The 22,189-nt window shown below is 36.0% G+C and overlaps 1 protein-coding gene across 4 annotated transcripts in view; it reads left to right on the forward strand.

The window, feature by feature from the left end:
- TAFA1 (TAFA chemokine like family member 1) overlaps positions 1 to 22,189 on the forward strand; it is a 568,014-nt gene that overhangs the window by 541,431 nt on the left and 4,394 nt on the right. For all 4 annotated transcript variants that reach the window (XM_055134731.1, XM_055134730.1, XM_055134732.1 and 1 more), the window contains one exon: positions 19,937 to 20,061. In XM_055134731.1, coding sequence (XP_054990706.1) covers positions 19,937 to 20,061 — 125 coding nt within the window. The remainder of the gene's footprint in view (positions 1 to 19,936; positions 20,062 to 22,189) is intronic.

Below are 22,189 nucleotides of genomic sequence, written 5' to 3' on the forward strand. Positions count from 1 at the left end.
TGAAGATATGTATTTTTAAAAAGTTAAAACACTGTATCACTGTCATCTCGTTGTTCATTGATTTGCTTGAGCGGGCACCAGTAATGTCTTCATTTGTCCCTGTCCTGGGCTAGTGTAGCCCAATGATGTCTGCTCGCTCCAGGAACACAGTTGTTACTGTTTTTGGCATATCAAATATGTCATGGGTAGCTTGCCAGGCTCTGCCGTGTGGGGAAAAAATAAACAAATTAAATTAAATTAAAAATAAAGAGGTCACACAGCCGCAAATGTATCCACGCACTCCAGAAAAATTGTGTCATTCTCTTCCGGGAGCTTTGTTTTATAGTCTCTGGAATTTGGCCATTGATGAGATTACATGGTGCCAGGGGGAGTTTGTGGGTGTGACTGCCAAGCTACTGGAAAACAGGGGATCTGAGTGGAGGAGGAGGCCCAGTCCCAATTTGAGCAGGCTTGAAGATATCAGCCATGGATTCTGCATACCTGGATTCCTCTGTTGGGAATTGAAAAGTTAAATACAATTGAAAATTAAATAGCTAAATAGTTTAATTGAAAAGTTAAATGTCATAAAATTCTCTATAATATTTTGTCACTATCAGAAGCCTAGATAGATTCCTATAAACATACTGTATATGTATTGATTAGGAGCCATGAGGTCACTTTCTAACACATGGACTGAGAATTTCAAGAGAAAGGATACTCAGTAGCATTTGTGGAAGCTGCAAGCCTTTTCAAGAAATCCTAAAATTCATTTTAGCTATTTTCTGTTGGCCAAGCAAGATACTGGATCTCATCCTGAGAAAGAAATGTTATTTAACTTCTTCGTGAAGTAACTAATTTTTTGAAGCACTCTTTAATCTCTGAAGAGATGGAGTGGGTTTTGGTTTTTGTGGGGTTTTTTTGTGCATTTTTTGTGAGGTTTTTTTTTTTTTTTGAGATAGAGTGATTTTAATGGAGGACCGTGGTGTGTGTTTCCAAGGGAAAGAATCACTCATGGGAAAGTCTGACTAACACTGTGAGAAGAACAGTTCCACAGAGTATTATTGGGCTACTATTGCTAGAAGACAAGGAAACAAATGCAAAGTATGTGAAAAACAATAACTATGTTAATAATTGATGCTGTCTTCACCAATCTGTGATTCTGATAGGCAATAGTTCTGGGGTGAATTAAAAAAAATCGAAATGTGGAGCTCATAAAAACCTGAGGCATTTTTTATATTGGTCCTCCTCCTCCTCATCATCATCCCCTTGATCGTAAAATTTCTCGAGCAGTCTCAGTAACGTCCCCATTCGTCCTAGCCCTGAGATTTTAGAAGCCGCTCCTTACTCGCTCGTCCTTCCCAATGGTGCCACATTGGAGGCTCTTTCGGGGTCAGGGGAATGAGCCCCATTATTGTTACTGGTTTTGGCATATGAATACACCATGAGGAGTTTGCGAGGCTCTCCCATGTGGGCAGGAAACTCGGCAGCTTGCCAGGTTCTCCCAGAGGGAGTACTTGGCTCTAAGATGTTGTGCAGCTCCAGGAGCTTGGTTTTGTAGTCTCTGGATGTTGGCCCTTGGTGGGATTACACAGTGCTGGGGGCAGTTCTGGATGTGGCCACCTTGCTACTGGAAAATGGGGAATCTGGGTGGAAGAGATCAGTCCCGATCTGAGCAGGCTTAGAGATTTCAAGCCCCGGGTCCTACATACCTGGGTGATATTGGTCCAGCTTCTAAAAATTTGAATCTTACCATCTTCATCTATTAATTGTGTATAATAACCCTCCCCCAGAGTTGCTGCAAGTATTATCTGAAGTACTAAATGCAAACCTTAAAGTTTTGCTGAACAAATGTTATCCTCTTTCTTTCCTGATGTCACTGTCTCTGTCATCTCATTGCTCATCGATTTGCTCAAGTGGGCACCAGTAACGTCTCCATTGTGAGACTTGTCACTGTTTTTGGCATATCGAGTATGCCACAGGGAGCTTGCCAGGCTCTGCCGTGCAGGGAAGAGACTCTCAGTAGCTTGCCGGGCTCTCAGAGAGGGACGGAGGAATCGAACCCGGGTTGGCTGCGTGCAAGGCAAACGCCCTACTCGCTGTGCTATCACTCCAGCCCTGATGTAGGATAAGCCAATCTTAAAAATAGTACCAATTTTGAGATTGGCATGAAATCTCAAATTGAGACCAGTCTACTACTAGTAGTCTAGTCTCAACTGTAGAGTAACCAATTATTTTCTACAGGCTACTATTGACCATTCGTTCCCAAAATACAAATCACATTACTCACTTTTATAAAATTAGATGCAGTCCAGTCTCTTCATGTGAGTGAGTGCCTCTGCATTTTTGCAGTGACAGTTTCCTGTTTCATCTTCAAAATTCATTTCTCTCAGAATTTTAAACAGTTAAGGCCATCATTTTTTTAAGTCATATTGGAGGTTGCTCAACCAATCTTAATAATGAAATAGAGGACTGCATTTAGCTTTTCTCTTTTATTGGTCATCACTGATAAAACATGATTGCTTAATATTTTTTCCTGGACATGAAGGTACTGGAAGCTGCCTCCCAAATTGTCATTAAATGTGTCTTAAAACACCAGACTGATAACTTTTCAGTCTGGTACTTTTCATCACGGAGACAGGACTAAAACTTAAAAATGTTAACCTTGATTTATACATTTTTTAATGTAAATGCCAGCTGAAAACTTTAAACTACAGATGCTGCAGCTCTCTCATCTTATATCATTTCACATCCTTATCTCTTTAATTAAGGTATCTCACTCTAGAATTTAATTTAAGTAAGCATGGTCTTGGATAAAGGCAGCCAGGGTGTCATATCAGGACAAGAGACATCTTCTGAGGGAACAAGAGAAGTTGTCTCACATTCAGAGTCCCAGGGTCATACCATAGAAGATAAATAAAATTATTTGGGGTAATAACAGACATTGCACAGACTAACAAAGTAGGGGAGTAAATAAAAATTTGTTTTTTACTTGCTTCTGTCATCCTGGTCTCCCAAAATTTACATGTTGCCAATTTTTAAACAAAACAAAACCTTAGAGAATGAAAGTATCTGTCTAGATTTCTTATCATATGACCTTAAAGCAAATGATAACAAGTTTTACTTGTGACTAAAATAATACATTATCCTTGGCATGGATGAAAGGAAACTACTTTCATTTTTCAGAGTTGAAGTCTCAGGCTGCCCAGAGGAAGAAGCCAACACAGAGAATTATGATGAACCACTTCCCTGACTGTGGGTTTAACCGCCTATGCCCTTGGAACAGGAGGTCTATTCTCAAAACAGAAAACATATACATATATAGATAGATAGATTTTATATATATAAAAATATATGCATATATATGTAGTCAGATAATTTTTAAATGGGGCCATAGAGACAGTGCAGTAGGCAGGATGCTTGCCTTGACAGACCAATCTGAGTTCTCTCCCCTTCATCCATATAGTTCCCTGAGCACTGCCAAGAGTAATTACTTTGTGCAGAGTCACAAGTAACCTTTTAGCATCTTTGGATGTGACCCCAAAACAAACCAAATAAATTAATAAAAATTAAATATTTGTTACAGTAACAATGCATTTGACTTTAATTTTTTTTATTAAATTACTATGAATTACAAAGTTACAAATGTATTTGTATTTAATTTTCAGACTTACAATGTTCCAACACCAATCTCTTCACAGGTGTCCACTACCTTCTACCCATGGCCCAGTGTCCCACCTGGCCCTGGCCCTGCCCTCCACCGCTGTCCCTCCACATTTGTTCTCTACCTTATCCCCCCACCCAGCCCAGTAGCAAGCTCTCTATCAATGACACGTACTCCCCTCTGTTTCTGTTGCCTTTGACCATTTGATATTTCCTTAGGAAGTTTCTTTATATCCCACAGATGAGATCTTTCTTAGTCTGTTCCTCTCCCTCTGGCTGATTTCCCTCTGCATGGTACTGAACAGTATTTGATGGGCAAAGTGCATGTTTTAACATCCTGGCTGAACAAGGAAACACAGACTTTGAACTCAGTCATTGTCTCTGAGGCAGACACCTTTGAAAGGTGAGAGGAAATGCAAAATTAGAGATGAAAACTTCAATTTAAGACTTTTCCTTGGGGTCTGAGCAATAGTACAGCGGGAGGATGCTTGCCTTACTTGCGGCCTGGGTTTGATTCCAACACCAATAGTAAGCCTTGAGCATAGTCAGGAATGCCCTCCACTCCCCCAAAAAAGACTTTTGACCAGTTGTGTATTTTGCCCTGATCTTCAAGTTTGAGGTCAACCTGATCTCTTCATGCAGTTACAGAAAGGGATTAGGGTGTAGATAGGTGGGGCTACTCCCTTCCATGGCTGACACAAAAATCTCTGCAAACACACCCCCTTCCTGACCAGTCTTGTTCCATATACTTAAAGCAATAAAATAAAATTTCGTTATAAATATAAATTTACTTTCATAAAAGAAGCAGTTCCTAAAAACTTCAAACACAGGTGGAAATTTTTACTTCAGTCATAGGCTTATGCAGTTTTTTTGCTCTGGTTCCTTGTACACAGATGACAACTGCCTGTCAGTTTTGTAGCACAGGTCAGAAAAAGCTGTACAAGTCAGTTATAGTAGGATGAAAAATAGAAAAACTGAACAAGCATTCTCTAGGCTACTGCTGACGGAGATCCAAATGGAAGGAACTATTCGGTCAAGTCAGTCTGCTTGCTTCGGTCAAGTGAACTAATTCACCTCCAGTGCCATGTATTAAATTGCACTTTCTAAATGTGGATCCGTGACCCAGGAGAGGGAATCAGTATCACTCAAGATAAGAGGAAGCTTGCTCCAGATCAGCAGCAATCATTTCCATTATCCTCAGGGCATCTTTGATTTGCCACTTCAATTGTTTTTGTGTGAGGACTAGTTAATTAAGAAGCCAGCCATCAACTTCCACAGAAACACCCACTGCCACCTGCCGTCATTCATTCACATTCACGTGCCTTTGCTTCAGAAATGCTGAACCACGGGGCAGGAGAGATAGTATAGCAGGTAAGACATTGGCTTTACAGGCTTTGAGCCTCAGTTGGACCCCCTAGCACCACCAGGCATGATCCCTAAGCACAGAACTAGTAGTAACCCTACTAGTAACTACTAGTAGTAACTAGTAACTACTAGTAGTAGCATATCCAGGTGTGAACCATTAATTACTAAACAGGCGTGATCTCGGTGGCAGGACGAGGGGGGAAAAAATAGAAAAGTTATGTAACAAACAGCGGGACTTAATATCTCTACATTCTCAGCAATGGAGAGCCATCAAATGCTTCCTTGACAGTGGGACTGTCTTTTCTTTTTGGGGGGGAAACCCTAGCAACAATAGTGAGTTATGTGTTGAAACATGGACTGTAACCAAGATAAAGCGTAAACGAAGTGAAACTTATCACTTACAAGGGCGGGGACTGGGGGGGCGAGAGCGGGCGGGAGGTATAATGGGGTGGTTGGTGATGGAATATGGGCACGGGTTAAGGGAAGGGTGTTTGAGTACTGTATAACTGACATAATCCTGAGAACTATATAACCCTCCACATGGTGATTCAATAAAATTTAAATTAAAAAACAAAAAAAAATAAAAAAAGCAAAAAAAAAGTAAAAAAAAATAAAATAAAAAAAAATTTAAAAAAAAGACCTCCTGAACCATTGATAATTGTTCCCAGTGTACAGCAGTCTGTCTCATACATTTGGATTGTGCACCACTTTACCCACAATGAAACTTTTCATGTCTAGTTTGCTTGCTTTGAAAATTCGTATTCATTTTTGAGCACTCAGCTCAGACGTCATGTTTCTAAACTTTAAGCAACCCTGAAGAGATATGACTCAGTTAAACTATGATTCTGTCACTTTCTAACTGTATGAGTCTGGACAAATTGCATAATATACCTTGGCTTTAATTTCTTCTAAGTGGGATAATAATAGTATTAACATCTCAGGACTTCTATGAGTATTAATCTATAGAATCATTGCAATTCTATGAGCACAGTGCCTTCCTTGTAGTAAGCACACTATAAATGTTATCATTTTAAAGCATTACATATTTTACCATTACACTGACAACATTGATTGCAGGTAGAGTATCTGTTATTCAGCTAAAAGATCCCTACAGACATGGACTGAAATTTATTCTGTTTTTCCTTAGTCCCAACATAATGTTGGGAATGTTTTGCTTAACTAAATTGAATATAGATGAGTTCAGTTCATGTTTTCTTGTATAATAGTAATGACTATTATTGTTGCAAAGATTTTTCTAGCATTTATACCAGGGATTGGTCTGGGAGTTTCTATGTATTAATCCTTTTAATTCTACAATACTTTAAGCTAAGTCTGACTATTATCCTCATCTTAGCAATAAAAAAATTTGAGGCAAAAAGAAGTAGCTGCTTTGCCCAAGATCATACAACAGAGCCAGGATTTAAAGCAGGGAAATCTAACTGCAGACATTTAACTGTTAATAACTATGCCTTAATAATGTGCTACTTAAGAAATTCAAGTAATAGATATTATATGTGTGGAAATGTATAAAATTAGATTAGTTAATTCCAGATACACTCTTTAAATGAGTTTACAACAATATACTGTTTGCATGAAAACCTATGTACTAATTATATAATTTTTGTCAATTACAAAAGCAGCAGTTAAACTGACAGATAAAATATGAATATTAGTGGCAACCTACTAAAAAGTTCAAATTTCAAGTTAACTTTCATGGAAAGGTATACTTTTTTCCAAAAGAGTCTATTAAATTCCAAAAACCAGTTGATTGGCTAGTTTCATGCATATAAGAACCAATCACTGATTCAAAGGAGAAAGTATATACAAGCAGATAGCAATAGGTAACATAATCGTTTGAATTGAACCAGATAGAAAGGAAGCCAAAACTTTCCTCAAAGTTTAATTTAAATATCACTATGGTGGGGAGAGAAGTGGGTTTCTGGGGAGATCAAAGTAACAGCGGAGAACATCGATGGTTTCAAATTAATTTTTGTTTCCTTACAAGGACCACTTACTGAATTTTACATGGTACCAACTTTAGCAATTAATGTAAATGATAAGACTCAAGTTTTCAGTACAAATTATTTTTCTTTATATTTCAGATAGGAGACTTGGTAGATGTGTTTGTTTAGATTGGAGAGTTGGTATATATGTCTTCTATATGTGTAATGCTATATATGTCTTCTATATGTGTAAATATAATCATGGAAGGAGCTAATCAGATTATTTATGATAATCTCACAGTTTTGATCAACTCCCCTGCAGAATATGATGCATTTCTGAAATGAATAAATATTAGAATATGTATGCATTGTGGATTTATGCAATATGTGTGATTAATCTTTACGAATCAAAGAGGAAATTATTCAAGAAATATTTCTTAAGATTAGACATAGAAAAGAAATAATTTTGATAGAACAAAATTTTGTACAAAGGAACTCATATAATCCAACAATATCCTATATAATTCAAAGGCAATATTTTCTTCCTCAAAATTTCATGTTAAACTGTGTTTCATTACTGATGGTTTTTTCTATGAGAAAATTTGTTTTCTCAGAATGTGAAGAGAAAATGATTTTTGATTTTGGAAATTAGGTCAAGGGCCATTTAAAAACTAAGAGTATAAGAGGAAAAATGTTGCTTAGACCTTCTCCCCAAATCATATCAATTCGAAAATATTTTTAGACTACCCCAGCCCTATGTCTCAACTATCAGTAGAAATAAATTTCAACTTACTACAGTTATGATAGACAATGATTTAAAATCAATCATAAATAAATATTAGAAGAGTTTTTAAGTTGATAGATTATCTAGATTACCTCAATTTATATTTTTCTTGACTGCTTTTTCCATACTCTCCCAATTTCTTTCTTGTGCAATAACAAATCTCAAAAAATATTTCACCATAAGAACAATTTCTGTTTCTCTGCTTCTTGCCCAAATATAATCAGAGACATATAAGTGAATCCTAATCAGTTGGCAAAATTGAATTTAGCTTCTCTAGACCATAAAACTTAGTTTTATCCTACTGTAAGCATTTCTGTATTGTAATTTTAAAAAAATCTCAACATTACCAGTGACACTGAAGTGTTCTGAGAAATGCCTAATTTACATATAGCTATGCCAGTTTTACATCGTTTGCAGCTGGCATGTTATAAAGGACACTTTAATTGTGCAAGTAAAATGGAGACACATCATTAGAAAATAAAGTCACTTTGGATTGTATAAGTCAACAGAATTTCCACATTTGAATGCACAACAAAACCAAAAGCATAGTTCTTTCATCATTATGAAGAAGAAAATTATGAAGGTGCAAAGGACAATAATGGGATCTTTGTTCAATCGACTTGTAGATCTTTTTGTTCATTCAGTTTGTCTACAAACAGAATAAAGTCTTATTTGCTTTTTCAGTGTGTTAGTATTTTTGAAATAAGTATTTAAAATGGGGAACTCATGATTTCTAATTTCCTTATCTACTTTAAAACTCTTATGTGAAAACTCTCACATGCTCTTTTATAGCTTAGGACTATAAGGCTATAAGGACTATAATCTCAGAACTTATGCCTATATTGCATAATGCTAGCATAAGACAAATAGCCTATATTTTCTGATAAGTAAAACTAAAATTTCTTTAAACCATTCAAACAGTTGTGCAAAAGTAGTCATGCAATTGATTAGAGATTGGCATAAGTGGCAAGGCATGTGCCTCGAGTATGTGAGGCCCTGTTTAATTATTGGTACATATACCACTGCAACATCACTGAAAGAGGTCCCGACCTCTAACTATGACAGAATATGACCAATAAGCCCCACCACCACCCCAATGAAAACATAAAAATGCTAGTTGTGTGGCGATTGTGTGCAGGGAGAAAGAGCAGTTGATTGTTCTTTTCCACTACTCCGGGGGTTGGTGAATAAATATGCCAAAACAATATTGAGTTCTTCTTGCCAAATTACAAGTAATCAATTCTCAAATAGCTTTGCTAATTCAAACACAAACACACAAATAAAATTTGATCCAAGAGTTCTGTGTGAACAGGTTTACACAGGTCATCCTCACATGAAAGTCAGGTCATATTTTCTTAAGTTAAAATAATTATAATAAACTTGAAGGCATCAAAGGCTCCCCCAGACACTGCATAAACATAATAACAGTTTAACATGTAGTTCTGTTTTTCTATTAAACAGCAGTGAGGCAGCCATATGAAGCACTGAAAATCAGGGCTCATCATCTAAGGATTTCTGGTTTTAGTTGTAATTCACCCAAACACCCATGACAGCCTAATGAAATATGAGAGGGGAAAAATTCTTCGGGATTTGACTTCTAAGGTAATAGTGAGTTCAGGGTTAGAGGCACTTCTCCCCCTTGATGTCAATTTTTATAGATCTGAAGAGGCCTAAGAGGTTTGTATGCCTATTATTTCCTCCTTGTCTAAAGTCTGCAAAAGTACCAAGAGCATCTCTCTGGGAGTTTGAACTTTCCTTTAATCTAATCCATTTAGAAAATGACTCACAATTCATTGAATAAAGTAGAGAAAATTGATACCTTTTCATTAGGCTGATGAAGTCTTTTTCACTGCTGGCATCTGAAATGTGTTTTCTATTTAAATTTTATTTATATCAATCTTCTCTAGTGGGCGTTAGATTAAAATGAAAGACCTTACAATCAGTATACAAGTTTCCCATTACTACCGAAATTTTGAGCTCTAGTTTTGCAAAGTAACTTGAAATGAGAGATTTTCTGGGAATAATTTAATACTTGGGGTCAGTAGAAAAACAAAATCAGCCAAAAAATATTTTAAATATCAGTAACTACTAAAACAATTTTAAAAAGAAAAACAGGCACTGTTCTGACATTATTTAATTATGCCAAACCAGCAAAACAGTGTATTAGAGAATGGAATATAAATCCTATAAAGTAATTTTTTCAAATTGAGAAAATTCTTATGTACAAATATATTCCAGCATGTCACCATTTCTAAAGTTAAACGAACAGAGATCTAGCATAAAGTTAGTGTTTATGCAGATGTAAATTTGTCTTAAAAGATGCCATAAACATAAGAATTTTTATCTGATTTTACCATTTATTTAAAATTAGAATCAGAGACTTCATTACTTACATCCAGGCTAAACTCTTCCCCCACACATACACCCTTTTTTAAATCATGGATGAAATGGATCAAATCAAAGTGGCAATAACAGGAATATAGAATTGCAAAGGGACATGCATATATGCATTTTCTGTTTTGAAATAGAAAGATTTTCTATATTCAGTTGGATAAAGTGAGGTCCTTTCTAGTAGCATTATTAAATAAAAAAGATATACTCTAATTTACAATATAAAGCATTGACTAAATAAATTATTACATACTCCTACAGTGGGATTTTAGTTTATTTTGGTTTGGGGGTCATATCCAGGGCTACTAGGGCTTACTCCTAGTTCTGCACTTAGGGACCACTCCTGGTGAGCTCAGGGAATCATATGGGATAGAACCCAGGTCAGCCTCGTGCAAGGATATAATGCCATAAGCAAGTTGGTCTGAATCGACATAGAATGTTATAAGCTGGCACTCACTTATAAGCTGAATTATCTCTCTGGCCTCCTAAAAGGTGACTGAAGAAGCACAGTTATGTTGAGGTTTAGATAATGTAAGTCATGGGAAAACATGATCTGTTACGGAGGATGAACCAAATAAGAAAAGGTAATTACAGCTTTGGAGAAGAACTAGAAGGGCAAAGAGACCATTTCCAAATGAAATTGGGGTGATGGAAGTAGAAAGTGATATTGGAGAATAGGGAGGGGGACAAATATTATGGATATTTGGGGCTAAAATGAGGAGTTAGAGTTAGGATTAATTTGTTCTCTAGGATGGAAAACACTGGAGGTTTTTTTAAAAACAATTGTTTTAGACACTGTAATTTACAAAACTATTAATGGTAGGTTTTCATGCATGCAACATTTCAGCATCACACCCTCTAGCAGAGTGTCTGCTTCCAGCCACCATTGTCCCAGCCCCCCACCCACCCCCAACCCTCCAGACACACTGAGGTAAGCTTCTTACTGAAGACAAGTTCTTAGCTTCTGCTGCGTTTGGGCATTTGCTATTTCCTTACTCTGATTTTTATGACCCATGTGTGAGAGAGATCATTCTGCATCTGCTCTTCTCTTTCTCACTAGCTGCACTGCACTCAGCACAATACTCTCCAGATACATCCACATACCACAAATCATTACACTATTTCATTTTTCCTTATAACCATTTAGTATTCCATTATAGATAGGTGCACTAGAGAATGTTAGCAGAGAAATTATATGAAATATTTGCATTTTAAATACCATTCTGAATGTTGTCTCAGGACTACTCAGAGAGAAAATCTAAAAAAATGCTCAAATACAGCATTGTGCTGCTACCTAACAAAATTAGAATTGATTTTATTTTTCTTTTGATAATTACCTTTATTCTTTGGAATTTAGAAGAATATCTATTACTTTCAGAATTGGAGAGGAAATGTAAGGGTTGGCAAAAAATAAAATAATCAAAATATTTTCATCACAACAAATTAAAAAATTTAAAATACACAGAATATAGAAATTACTTAATAGTCATGACTCTTTTGTTCGTGTTTGACTATAAATTAAAAATTGAGTACCAGTGCAAATAAAAAACAGACATGTTGAATACAATTCTAATATATAACCATTTGCTTAATAATGCAACACCAACATATCTGATTTATAAGTGGACTGGAATATAGAGTTATTATATATTATGATTCTGCAAAGAAAAATAGTCTAATCAGAAAAACATGAATTCAGTTAACATTTAGGAATTTGAATTGCTTGTATCACTTATACACTTAACTTTGGCCTACCTAACTTCCTTCCTTCCTTCCTTCCTTCCTCCCTCCCTTCCTTCCTCCCTCCCTCCCTTCCTTCCTTCCTTCCTTCCTTCCTTCCTTCCTTCCTTCCTTCCTTCCTTCCTTCCTTCCTTCCTTCCTTCCTTCCTTCCTTCCTTCTTTCCTTCCTTCCCTCCTTCCTTCTTTCCTTCCTTCCTTCCCTCCTTCCTTCTTTCCTTCCTTCCTTCCCTCCTTCCTTCTCTCCTTCCTTCCTTCCTTCCCTCCTTCCTTCTTTCCTTCCTTCCTTCCCTCCTTCCTTCCTTTTCTCCTTTTTACATATTTCTTTACTTCTTTTCCTTTCTTTCTTTCTTTCTTTCTTTCTTTCTTTCTTTCTTTCTTTCTTTCTTTCTTTCTTTCTTTCTTTCTTTCTTTCTTTCTTCCTTTCATTCCTTCTTTATTTCTTCCTTTCTTTCTTCTTTTTCTTCTTTCTATAAGTAACTGTCATTGAAGGTATATTTGCTTATAACACTAAGGGTTTCAAGTGTGCATCATTAGTAGCACTGTAGCACTGTAACATTGTCATCCCATTGTTCATCCATTTGCTCAAGCAGGCACCAGTAATGTTACCATTGTGAGACTTGTTGTTACTGTTTATGGCATATTGAATAGACTGAAAGTAGCTTGCCAGGCTCTGCCGTGTGGGTGGGATATTCTCAGTAGCTTGCCAGGTTCTCCGAGAAGGACAGAGGAGTCGAACCCGGGTCGGCTGCATGCAAGGCAAATGCCCTACCCGCTGTGCTATCGCTCCAGTCATTAGTATAAAAATATTCATATACATATGCAGTATGCTATGTTTACCATTAAAATCTAGTTCTTTTCTTAATACAATTGATTCCTTTACACATTTTACCAGCCTTTTTCTCTTTACCCTTTCCCTTTGGGTACATATGATTTTTTTTTTCTATCCACTTGTTTCGTATCTAGGGATTCAACCAATTGCAGATGCTGGTTGGTTGTATATGAGCATATTGTATTCATAGACAGGTCAAATATAAAATTCTTTTAAATATCCAGATTTGCTTATTAGGGAAGGCAATTTGTAACCAATTTTCTGCTGATACCAAGAGACAACTATCACTTTTCTGCTGATACCTGTTAAGTTTGTGGAAAGTCAAGAATTATTTGTGGATTTTAACTTTGAAGAATTCAGCACCCCCAATGTCTACATCATTCAAAGATAAACTGTATATTTATCCTATAAGTGTTCATTTATTTAAATTTCCATTAGAGATGATAGCACTATGAAGTAATTGGATGGTTCATAGATGTGATGAATTAATAGCAGTTACAATGATTACATGTTGACTATAAAGTTTGTTACTCATTATAATGAGTGCTTTTATTCAAAATTCACTATAACCAGTTGCTAATTTTATTTACTCCAGTTATAACTCAGAAATGTAAACAGAACATTTCCAGTCATATTGTAGCAAGTGGTGGAATTAAGATTCAAATCAGGTCTTCCATCATAAACTCAATATTTTAAAGTCTTTTGAGGGGCTAGGGAATGAAGTTTAGGCAACATCCAGTGGTGCTCAGAGCTCCTGACTGTGTGCTCAGGTATCATTCCTAGTGGTACCCAGGGGGATCTCCTGTGGTGCCTGAAATTAAATCCGGGTCAGCCTTATGCAAAGCAAACGCCCTACTTGCTGTACTTGTCACTCCAGCCCAGTAGTTTGCAGGCGTAATTAGTATATTATGCTCCAAACTGAATCCTGTCCTCAAACATAGTTTGCAGAAAGAATGTGTTTGTAATGATTGGATCGAGTGTTCAATGCCTTTAATTTTCTCATTGCTTTGATAAAGATGATAACACATGGGAAAACACTGCAGTCTTTTGAATAGGGCTGTTGTAACAGCTGTTTTAACAACCTGTGCAAAAAGGAAGGCATTAGAGTTGCCCCATTCCTCTAAAGGAGTTCCAGCCATTGCTTTAAATTACATGACAGGCTGCATAAAAGTGAGCTTGGAAATTTGTTATGATTGATGTACTTATAACCCACTTCTGGGAACAAGAATGCAATCATATGTTCAATCATTTAATTTATGTCCAAACTCTCATAAGTCATAGAAGCAAGCTAAGAGTTTGGCATGATATCGAAGAACAATTATTTACTCTCTAATTTTGTGAAGAATTGCCTTTCCTGTTTCAGAATTGATTTTCTTTTTTTCTTTTTGAGTAATAAAAATGATACCAATGATGATGATAGAAGCTAATATTTATTGAATACTTTGAACATAATATATTCTGCTGATTGCCTGAGTGCATTTTCTCAATTTTAATCCTTAGAACCCTTTGATATAGGTGTTATTTTTTTTGCTTTCTCTTTTTGTTTCAGAATTTATTCTTTCAGTCTCCTGTTCTTTAATTGCAAACATGTCTTGAGTTACACTATGCCATTCAAAAAAAAAAAAAAAAAGAACATATTCCTGTCCTGAAGGAGGCACTGCCCAGTCAGTTGTGAGGGCAGGTGACCTAATAGTTAAGAGTCCAAATTAAGTGTCTGGTCTATTACAATTACTTTTAAAAGAAAAAAAAAACAAATTCTTGTCTTAAAAAACTCCCACAATCTTATTAAGGCTGTTTCTTCTATTTTGAGTATGAGCTGGTTCTTCATGTAATGTGTTTACTGCTGAAGGAGCACATTCATTATATATAACTTTTTATCACAATTCTTGTCAAAATGTCAATAGTGCCCATAATGAAGAACCCTGAGCAAAATTATAAGAACTCTTCAATGTTCATTATTTTATTCTTCTCTGTCAATCAGGTTGTGTGATTTGACTACAGAAATTGCTCAATAAATATTTGCTAAATTAATATTCAACCATCATCTATTGAAATGATAAAGAGGACTAGTTCAGAGATTATATACTGTGCATTGCCATATTTTTAGGACAATGACTTATTAGTATATTGTTCTATTTCCATAGAAAAAATATCACAAAGTGAAGAACCATAACAATGCCAGAAAGAATATTTTGCTTTTGAGATCTTATCACTGAAAGAGAGATTGGTTCTGCTTTTATTGACTCTCTTTTGCTCTCCATAAATATGACCTAGAATAGGTGAAATCAAAAATCATGATAAAAGTGGTTTTCATGATTTTTAAGAATCTCTCAAGTAAATATGAACAGTCTTGAAAAAGCTGAAAATCATATATTTTCCTAGTAAGAGCAAATCCCAGTACTCCGGTGTTAAACGAGACCTTAAAGACTCTTTTATAATCACCATAGATAAGATACATTCGGGTTTTCCAGCTTATATTTGATTAACGTGGTTCTTTTTAGGCACATAAACTCCTTACTGAACTTATATGTATCCCTCACAAGTTTTCCATATCTTCAAAAAGTATTCAATGATAAAATTTTCTATAAAAATGCTATAATTTGGGGAATGGAGTGGTAGCACAGCGGGTAGAATGTTTGCCTTACACGCAGCTGACCCGGGTTCAATTCCCAGCATCCGCCAGTAGTAATCCCTGGGTGCATAAGCCAGGAGTAACCCCTGTGCATCGCCGGGTGTGACCCAAAAAGCAACAACAACAACAGCAAAATGCTGGAACTAATAAAATTAAGCAATATGTACTATGAAAAAGCAAGTGTGATAAATCAGCCAGTGTGATAAATCAGCCATTGACCAAATTATAGGTGAGCTTTATAGAAAACCAAAAGTTGATTCTTGGAAGCATGTTGATAAAAAATTTTATTTTTAACAATAACAGTGGCAAGAGTTAATTCATTCTTTCAGTTGTCAATGAATGTGTTTTAGAACTTTGTGAACCTGGACGGAAATCTAGAATGTACTAGTATTCTAGAGATGAAACACATGGAAATTAGGAAGATTGTACAGGGGTTATGGCATGCAGTCAAGCTGATTCTATCCACAGGGACATGTGATGCCCTAAGAATTACTGGGCACAGCTTTAGAGGCCTTTCAGCACTCTGGGTGTGGCCCTGAAGGCCCCTCCGAACCACACCAGCGAGACCACTCCAGTATTCCCTAGTTTGGAAGGATTCAAGTAGCACTGATCCTCAGGATATCATTAAAGCCCTGGTCCTATTGATAGAAGTGCTGGTAGGTGTCCCTAGGCCATCTGAGAGCTGTTTGGGATGCCCTTCAGAATGAATAAATAAATGTGACACAGAGATTTTATATTTGGGCAAAGTTGAAGTTAAGATTAATGCCTACGTTAATTTTTTTATTTGTTGTTTTCATTTGGAATGGGGGGCAATGGCATCCTCAACAGTGCTCAGAGCTTACTCTTGGATATGTGCTCAGAAATCATTTCTGACAGGCTCAGGGGACCATACATGATGCCAGGGGTTAAACATGGGCTTGCCATATGTGAGACAAGTGCCCTCTCTGCTGTACTTTCTTTCCAGCACAAATCTGGTCTTGAGATTTTTATATATTAAATGGATTTATAGCAATATTCATTTAAACGGGTATGTTAAATATTGGCCTAATATACTTAAGTTAACACAAAACATCTCAAAAACGTTAAAAGATGTTAGTTATCACTACACTGTTACACTGAGGATAATCATTCAAGATATTTAAGAAATATTTCTGTTTTTATTTTATCTCCATGAGAAAAGACTTAAAAACAGTTAAATAACATAAATACTACTTCATTTTATTAAATATAATCAATCATTTATCTCCCAATAACCTAAAGAACTTAAATTGTTTCTAGATAAGGAAAAGAAGAAGCATTTCAAAAATCTTGTCTATAATTTTTTGAGCTACTTCAGGAAATAAGAGTTTACCAGATATGAGGACTACAGATTATAGGTTAACCTGAAATTCGAGGTCAAATATATTAAGATGATCATGCAGTACACATTCCAGGAACAAAATAGGTCTAACAACATATTGACAAAAAACAACAGTGGGGCAATGAACAAGATCCTTACAAATCATCAGGGACTGACAAACCATCAAACTCTACTTCAGAGGTGTAATATAAATTTTCAGAGATTTTAGGCAGATGTGCAGGGATACTTATATTCTTAAAAAGTCTTTCTTTTCCCCTCTGAGCTTATGGATTTTTGGTGATACATGAGTTTTAAGACCTATTCTTTTTCCTACTGTCTACATTTTCATTTAAGAGATATTAATGTTTGAAAAAGAGAGAGAAACTGCTTTTTTAGCTTGCAACAAAGTAGGTCAGCTCCAAGAGGGCAGACAGAGAGAATCCTAAAGAAGAAGGAGGCACCTTCAGAAAGAGGCGACATTCGAAAGGCTGACCTCCCTGACAGTATCGCATTATTCGTGTGGTTATGTGAAAAAAGAATGGCAACTGCTAAATTGAAGATGGTCAGAAAAGGCAGTCCTGTTTCAGAGCTGAGATCAGAGAGTTTCCTTTTTTGACAGTGTAGATTTGGGGCAACTTCTCTGAAATATTGGGTGGACTTTAAGAGAACAAGAGTGGCAAATGTAAGTGACCTGTTTCTAATCAAGTACTAACCTCAGACTGTAGACCTTCAATAAACACTGCAGACTCGGGGGTTTTTACGGTTTAATTCTTTTTGTTTTACTTTTTGACTTCTGGTTTTATTTCATGGTACCTGAAGCATTGCAATTTATCTTTCCCCTGCAACAAACACTACATGTGTTTTTCTTGGTGAGCAAATAGATTGTTTTCTTATTGACTATTGTCACCTGTTAATGCACATAAACTAGCCTCTTTCACCAGTGACTATAATCTCCTCCCTCCTCCGGTATAGAACCCTTATATTAAAACAAAAAACATTAAAAATTCTCATAATTATTTTGTACCCTCAAGTATTTTTTGTGGATCATACCTGGTGATGCACAGGGGTTACTCCTGGTTCATGCACTCAGGAATCACTCCTGGTGGTGCTCAGGGAACCATATGGGATTCTGGGAATAGAACCCAGGTCGGCCATGTGCAAGGCAAATGCCCTACCCACTGTGCTATCACTCCAGCCCCCACTCAAGTATTTTTGTATGTTAGCAAAATATCAGGTTGTCTTCATATATATAATTAATTATAAGGTCTTATTGTATCTACTTGCTTCCCTGATCTATTTGAAGTAACATTTTATGTGGGTTGATATGATCCACCTATAAGGCATAAATCAAATATAGGTAAAATTATCTTTAAAAATGTCCTTAAATTGACAATGTAATGAATAGACATGATTTTGCATATATAATCCTGCATAGTGTGTCTTTCTATACACAAAAATTGAGGTACACTGAATCCTAAAGGGGAGAAAGACTGAATGCAGATAGAAGTTTGGATGTTTAAACCATTCTGCTTTTAAGTGAGAATGGGTTGAACATTCTAATCCCTCTAGTGAATGCCATGCTGGATGGATAGAGAATTTTAATGTGCTCCTCTCTCACTGCAGAGTGTTTGCCTTTCCATTTTAATGTTAATCCTCTGTGATGTTAACAGGTATCATCTGGCTCTATGTCTTGAGAATTAAACAGCATGGTAATCACTCTCCTTTGTTTAGGATTGGAGGTTTTGAGATTACTGGTGTTTCAGTCTGGTATACAAATAGCCAACCAGTGACCAAAGAGAAGTAGCTATGTTAAGGCACTTTCTTTGCATGTAGCTGACCCTGGTTTGATCCCCACTACCACAAATGATCCTTTGGATATAACCAGGAATGACCCATGAGCAAAGAGCATTGAGAAAGCCCTAAGCACCATAGGGTATAGCCCCAAGGCTCCCCCAAATAAAAATATTTTTTAAAAATAGCCAGAGTTAAACATTGACAACTAATTAAAGTGGAACAGTGGCAGAGGGTCTGATGTTTGTAAATTGGAAAATGCATGTGTATATATGAAAAATTAAAGTCTTAGGAATTAATTAACAGATGTTACCTGGTCCTCTGTCTTGAGAATTAAACAGTATGGTAAGCATTCTCCTTTTCTTAGGATAGGATGGTTTGAGATTACTGGTGTTCCAGTTCTCAGAAATTCCCAGTGGTCATGGTAAAATAATTTTCTACTCAGGGCAGTAAGGAAGATAGTGGAAATTCTTGAACTCAATGAATCTAGTTTTCTAAATCTTATTAGCCAAATACAGTGTGCTATAAATATATACACTAATTTTATTGACTTCTTCCTTTTGTGATCCTTGATATAACCTTCTAACATAAAAACATTTTAACAAAGGCTCAACTCTTGAATGTTTTATCCATCTGGCATGTACATATGAAAGAAAAATACAGCTCATATCAAATATGCTTTTGAATATAAATATTTTATTTATTATTTCTCTTGTTTTTTACTTTTTAGGTTTTGATATTTGTCTTTAGTCAATTAATTTTTTTCTTTAAATAGGCTTTAAAACTCTTTGAGGTATTAGGCTGACAGATAAACTCTGGTGCTGGGTGGAAATTTCTCAAAAGAATAGCATTCATTCTGGTGTGCACTAGTACTTTTTTCCCCTTCATGGAAAACAAATCACACAAGCCCTTTTCTACAAAAAGTAACAACATACAAGCTTTCTTTATAGAGTAACTTTACTGTTTCATGTTTTTACCATACAGAATTGTGAATAAAATCTTGATGAATCCAGACATTTATTCATTTTTATACTATAAAACAAAATTTTAAAAGTAATTCTTGTCAATATTCTTAGCAATGAAAAGTTCAAGAGTTATTTTTTGTTACTGTACTTGTGCCATAACCCACAGTGCTCAGGTTTTACTTCCAGCTCTATGCTGGTTTATTTTTCTATATAATAGGGATCTGGGGGACCATATGGGGCATCAGAGATTGAACCCTGGTCAGCCAGATATGGGGCATCAGAGATTGAACCCTGGTCAGCCAGAAACAAAGCAAGTGCCCTACCTGCTATGCTATCACTCCATCATCAAGAGGAACGTATTTTATGGTAGATTATGAGTTCCTGGACCAGACACACACACACAACACACACACAGAGTTATATATCAGGATGACCTTGTGTGCTTCAGAGCATTATCATCTGAGGATCCCAGTTGTTTGGATGAATTGCAAATACATTTGTTTCCTGTTTCTGCACAGCCTCCATAGTGATTGGGAAATGGTGGTGTGAAATGGAGCCTTGTCTAGAAGGAGAGGAATGTAAGACACTTCCTGATAATTCCGGATGGATGTGCGCTACAGGCAATAAAATTAAGACCACAAGAGTAAGTTCATTTATTTCAAATGTCTCCTGCATATTCCAAAGTGTGCTATTTTCCTTTGTGTTATACAAAAAGCACCTAGACAGCTTGGAACAGTAGATAAAAGAGTGTGAAAACTTCCTTAATCATCCAGATCAGTGTCCATCCACAAAGAAGTGAAAGATGGAATTTGACTTATCCACAATGAGCGGTTTAGCATTTGTGATACCGACTCATAAATAAAGGTATATTCGCTTTAACTAAAGGGGAAAAGTTGTCAGTCAGCTGACAACTATATGGTTGTTGCTATATGGTTTGCTGAAGTCTACATTTAAGTGCCACAATTTTCTAAAGTGTCTCTAAAGGAATTTGTAAGTAATATTTAAGGGAAATGAAAGCATTTAAAGTCATAAAAACTATTCCTTTTTTATTTGAGTAAATTACAAGTAACTGGGCTAAAATGACAGTATAGTGGGTAGGGCATTTGTCTTGCACGTGGCCGACCTGAGTTCAATTCCCGGCATCCCATATGGTACCCCATGCAATGCCAGGAATAATTCCTGAGTGCAGAGCCAGGAGTAACCCCTGAACATTGCCAGGTGTGACCCCAAAATAAAAAGCAAATAATTACATGATTATAAGTAACTGTGTATCTCATGGTAAGTCAAATTTTTTTATTTAAATCATAAGTTGTTTCTAAAATATATAACTACCTGTATGATGAGACCACACCGCTTCTTGGAATTGATGTCATGGTGCTCAGAACTAGTTAGAAGAGACATTGACTCAATGAGTAATGGACAGTTGGAAGTCTGAAAGTCCTAAAGGGGAAGAGTGGTGGGTGCTCAAGATACTTAAGGGTCTACTTTTATATCACTGAAAAATCACATTAACATTTTCATGACCCTATGATTGTACTATAGTATAGATACTACATGAATATAATCTCTACTCTGTAGGCCTCATGTATGATTCCCAAAACAAACTGTGCCAGCTACATTTCCCAATATAGTCTTCCAAAAGTTAAACTCAAATATAAAAGTCCACTTCTGATTCCAATCCATGTGTTATGAGTTTAATATGCTTTTATCTTCTCAGCATTATGTTTTCAAAATATAAAACTGGTTCTTACAGCTTATGATGCACAAAACTAAGTAATGCTGCATAATACCTTACAAAATCTTTTTGTATATAAAGTAAGTAGAGATTCTCTGTCTGTAAAATTTAGTTTCCTGTATTGATTTTATTAACCAGTAAATGGGTCTTTCTATAGCCAAAAAGCATCCCTAAACCATTCTAGCTTATTAACATGTATTTGCATATATCCAAGAAGCACAGTGTATATTATTATTTTAATAAAATATATACAAAAGAGATAATTCATAAGTGAGTCCAATTTGTGCCATTTACACCCCAATAAAAAATTTATTTTTTCCCTTTTTGTTATATTTGCCTGCAGAGGTTTTTAATGTAATAATTTGAAGACGTCTTCACAATGTAATAATAAACTACTCTTAGTCATGCCCAGTAAGATTGCATCCAATCACCATTATTTTAGACACAGTGTCAATACATTTACTCCAAAACACCATTCTCTATTCCAATGACAAGCACGCACCCTTATGGAAAGTAGACTCTGCACTCATGGTGTTGCAGACTTGAAACTCAATAATGCAAATACATTATTGTTTTGATTTAAACAACAATGTATAAATCAAAACAGTCTCAGGACTAAAATTGCAAAAAATGTCATAAGTACCAAAACCAAAAGATTCTGGAAGATAAAGTATAAACAAAAAAAACACATGAATTGGCTACAATACATTTTTGTGACCTCTGTAATCTTCTTTTGTTTTGGCTCTGTAGGGTATATTTTTAAACCATCAAGCATGTTGTAAATACCTCCTAGACATTGCTGGCATCACAGAGTGCAGAATCTGATCAGGATAATAGAAGTTGGAGCACACTATGTTTGCTACCACCTGGGTGAGCTGAATTCAACCCAGATAGCTGAGCATATAGGACAAATAAATCACCCTTGTAGTCTGAAAACAAAGAATATACCTATTCTGATACTCGAATCCATTCTAATCATGAAATAACACAGCCTTCTAAGAAGACTATAAGTCAGCCAAGAATTCTCAAGTCTATG

The sequence above is a fragment of the Sorex araneus genome, chromosome 4 (genome assembly GCF_027595985.1).
Source record: "Sorex araneus isolate mSorAra2 chromosome 4, mSorAra2.pri, whole genome shotgun sequence".
Taxonomy (NCBI): domain Eukaryota; kingdom Metazoa; phylum Chordata; class Mammalia; order Eulipotyphla; family Soricidae; genus Sorex; species Sorex araneus.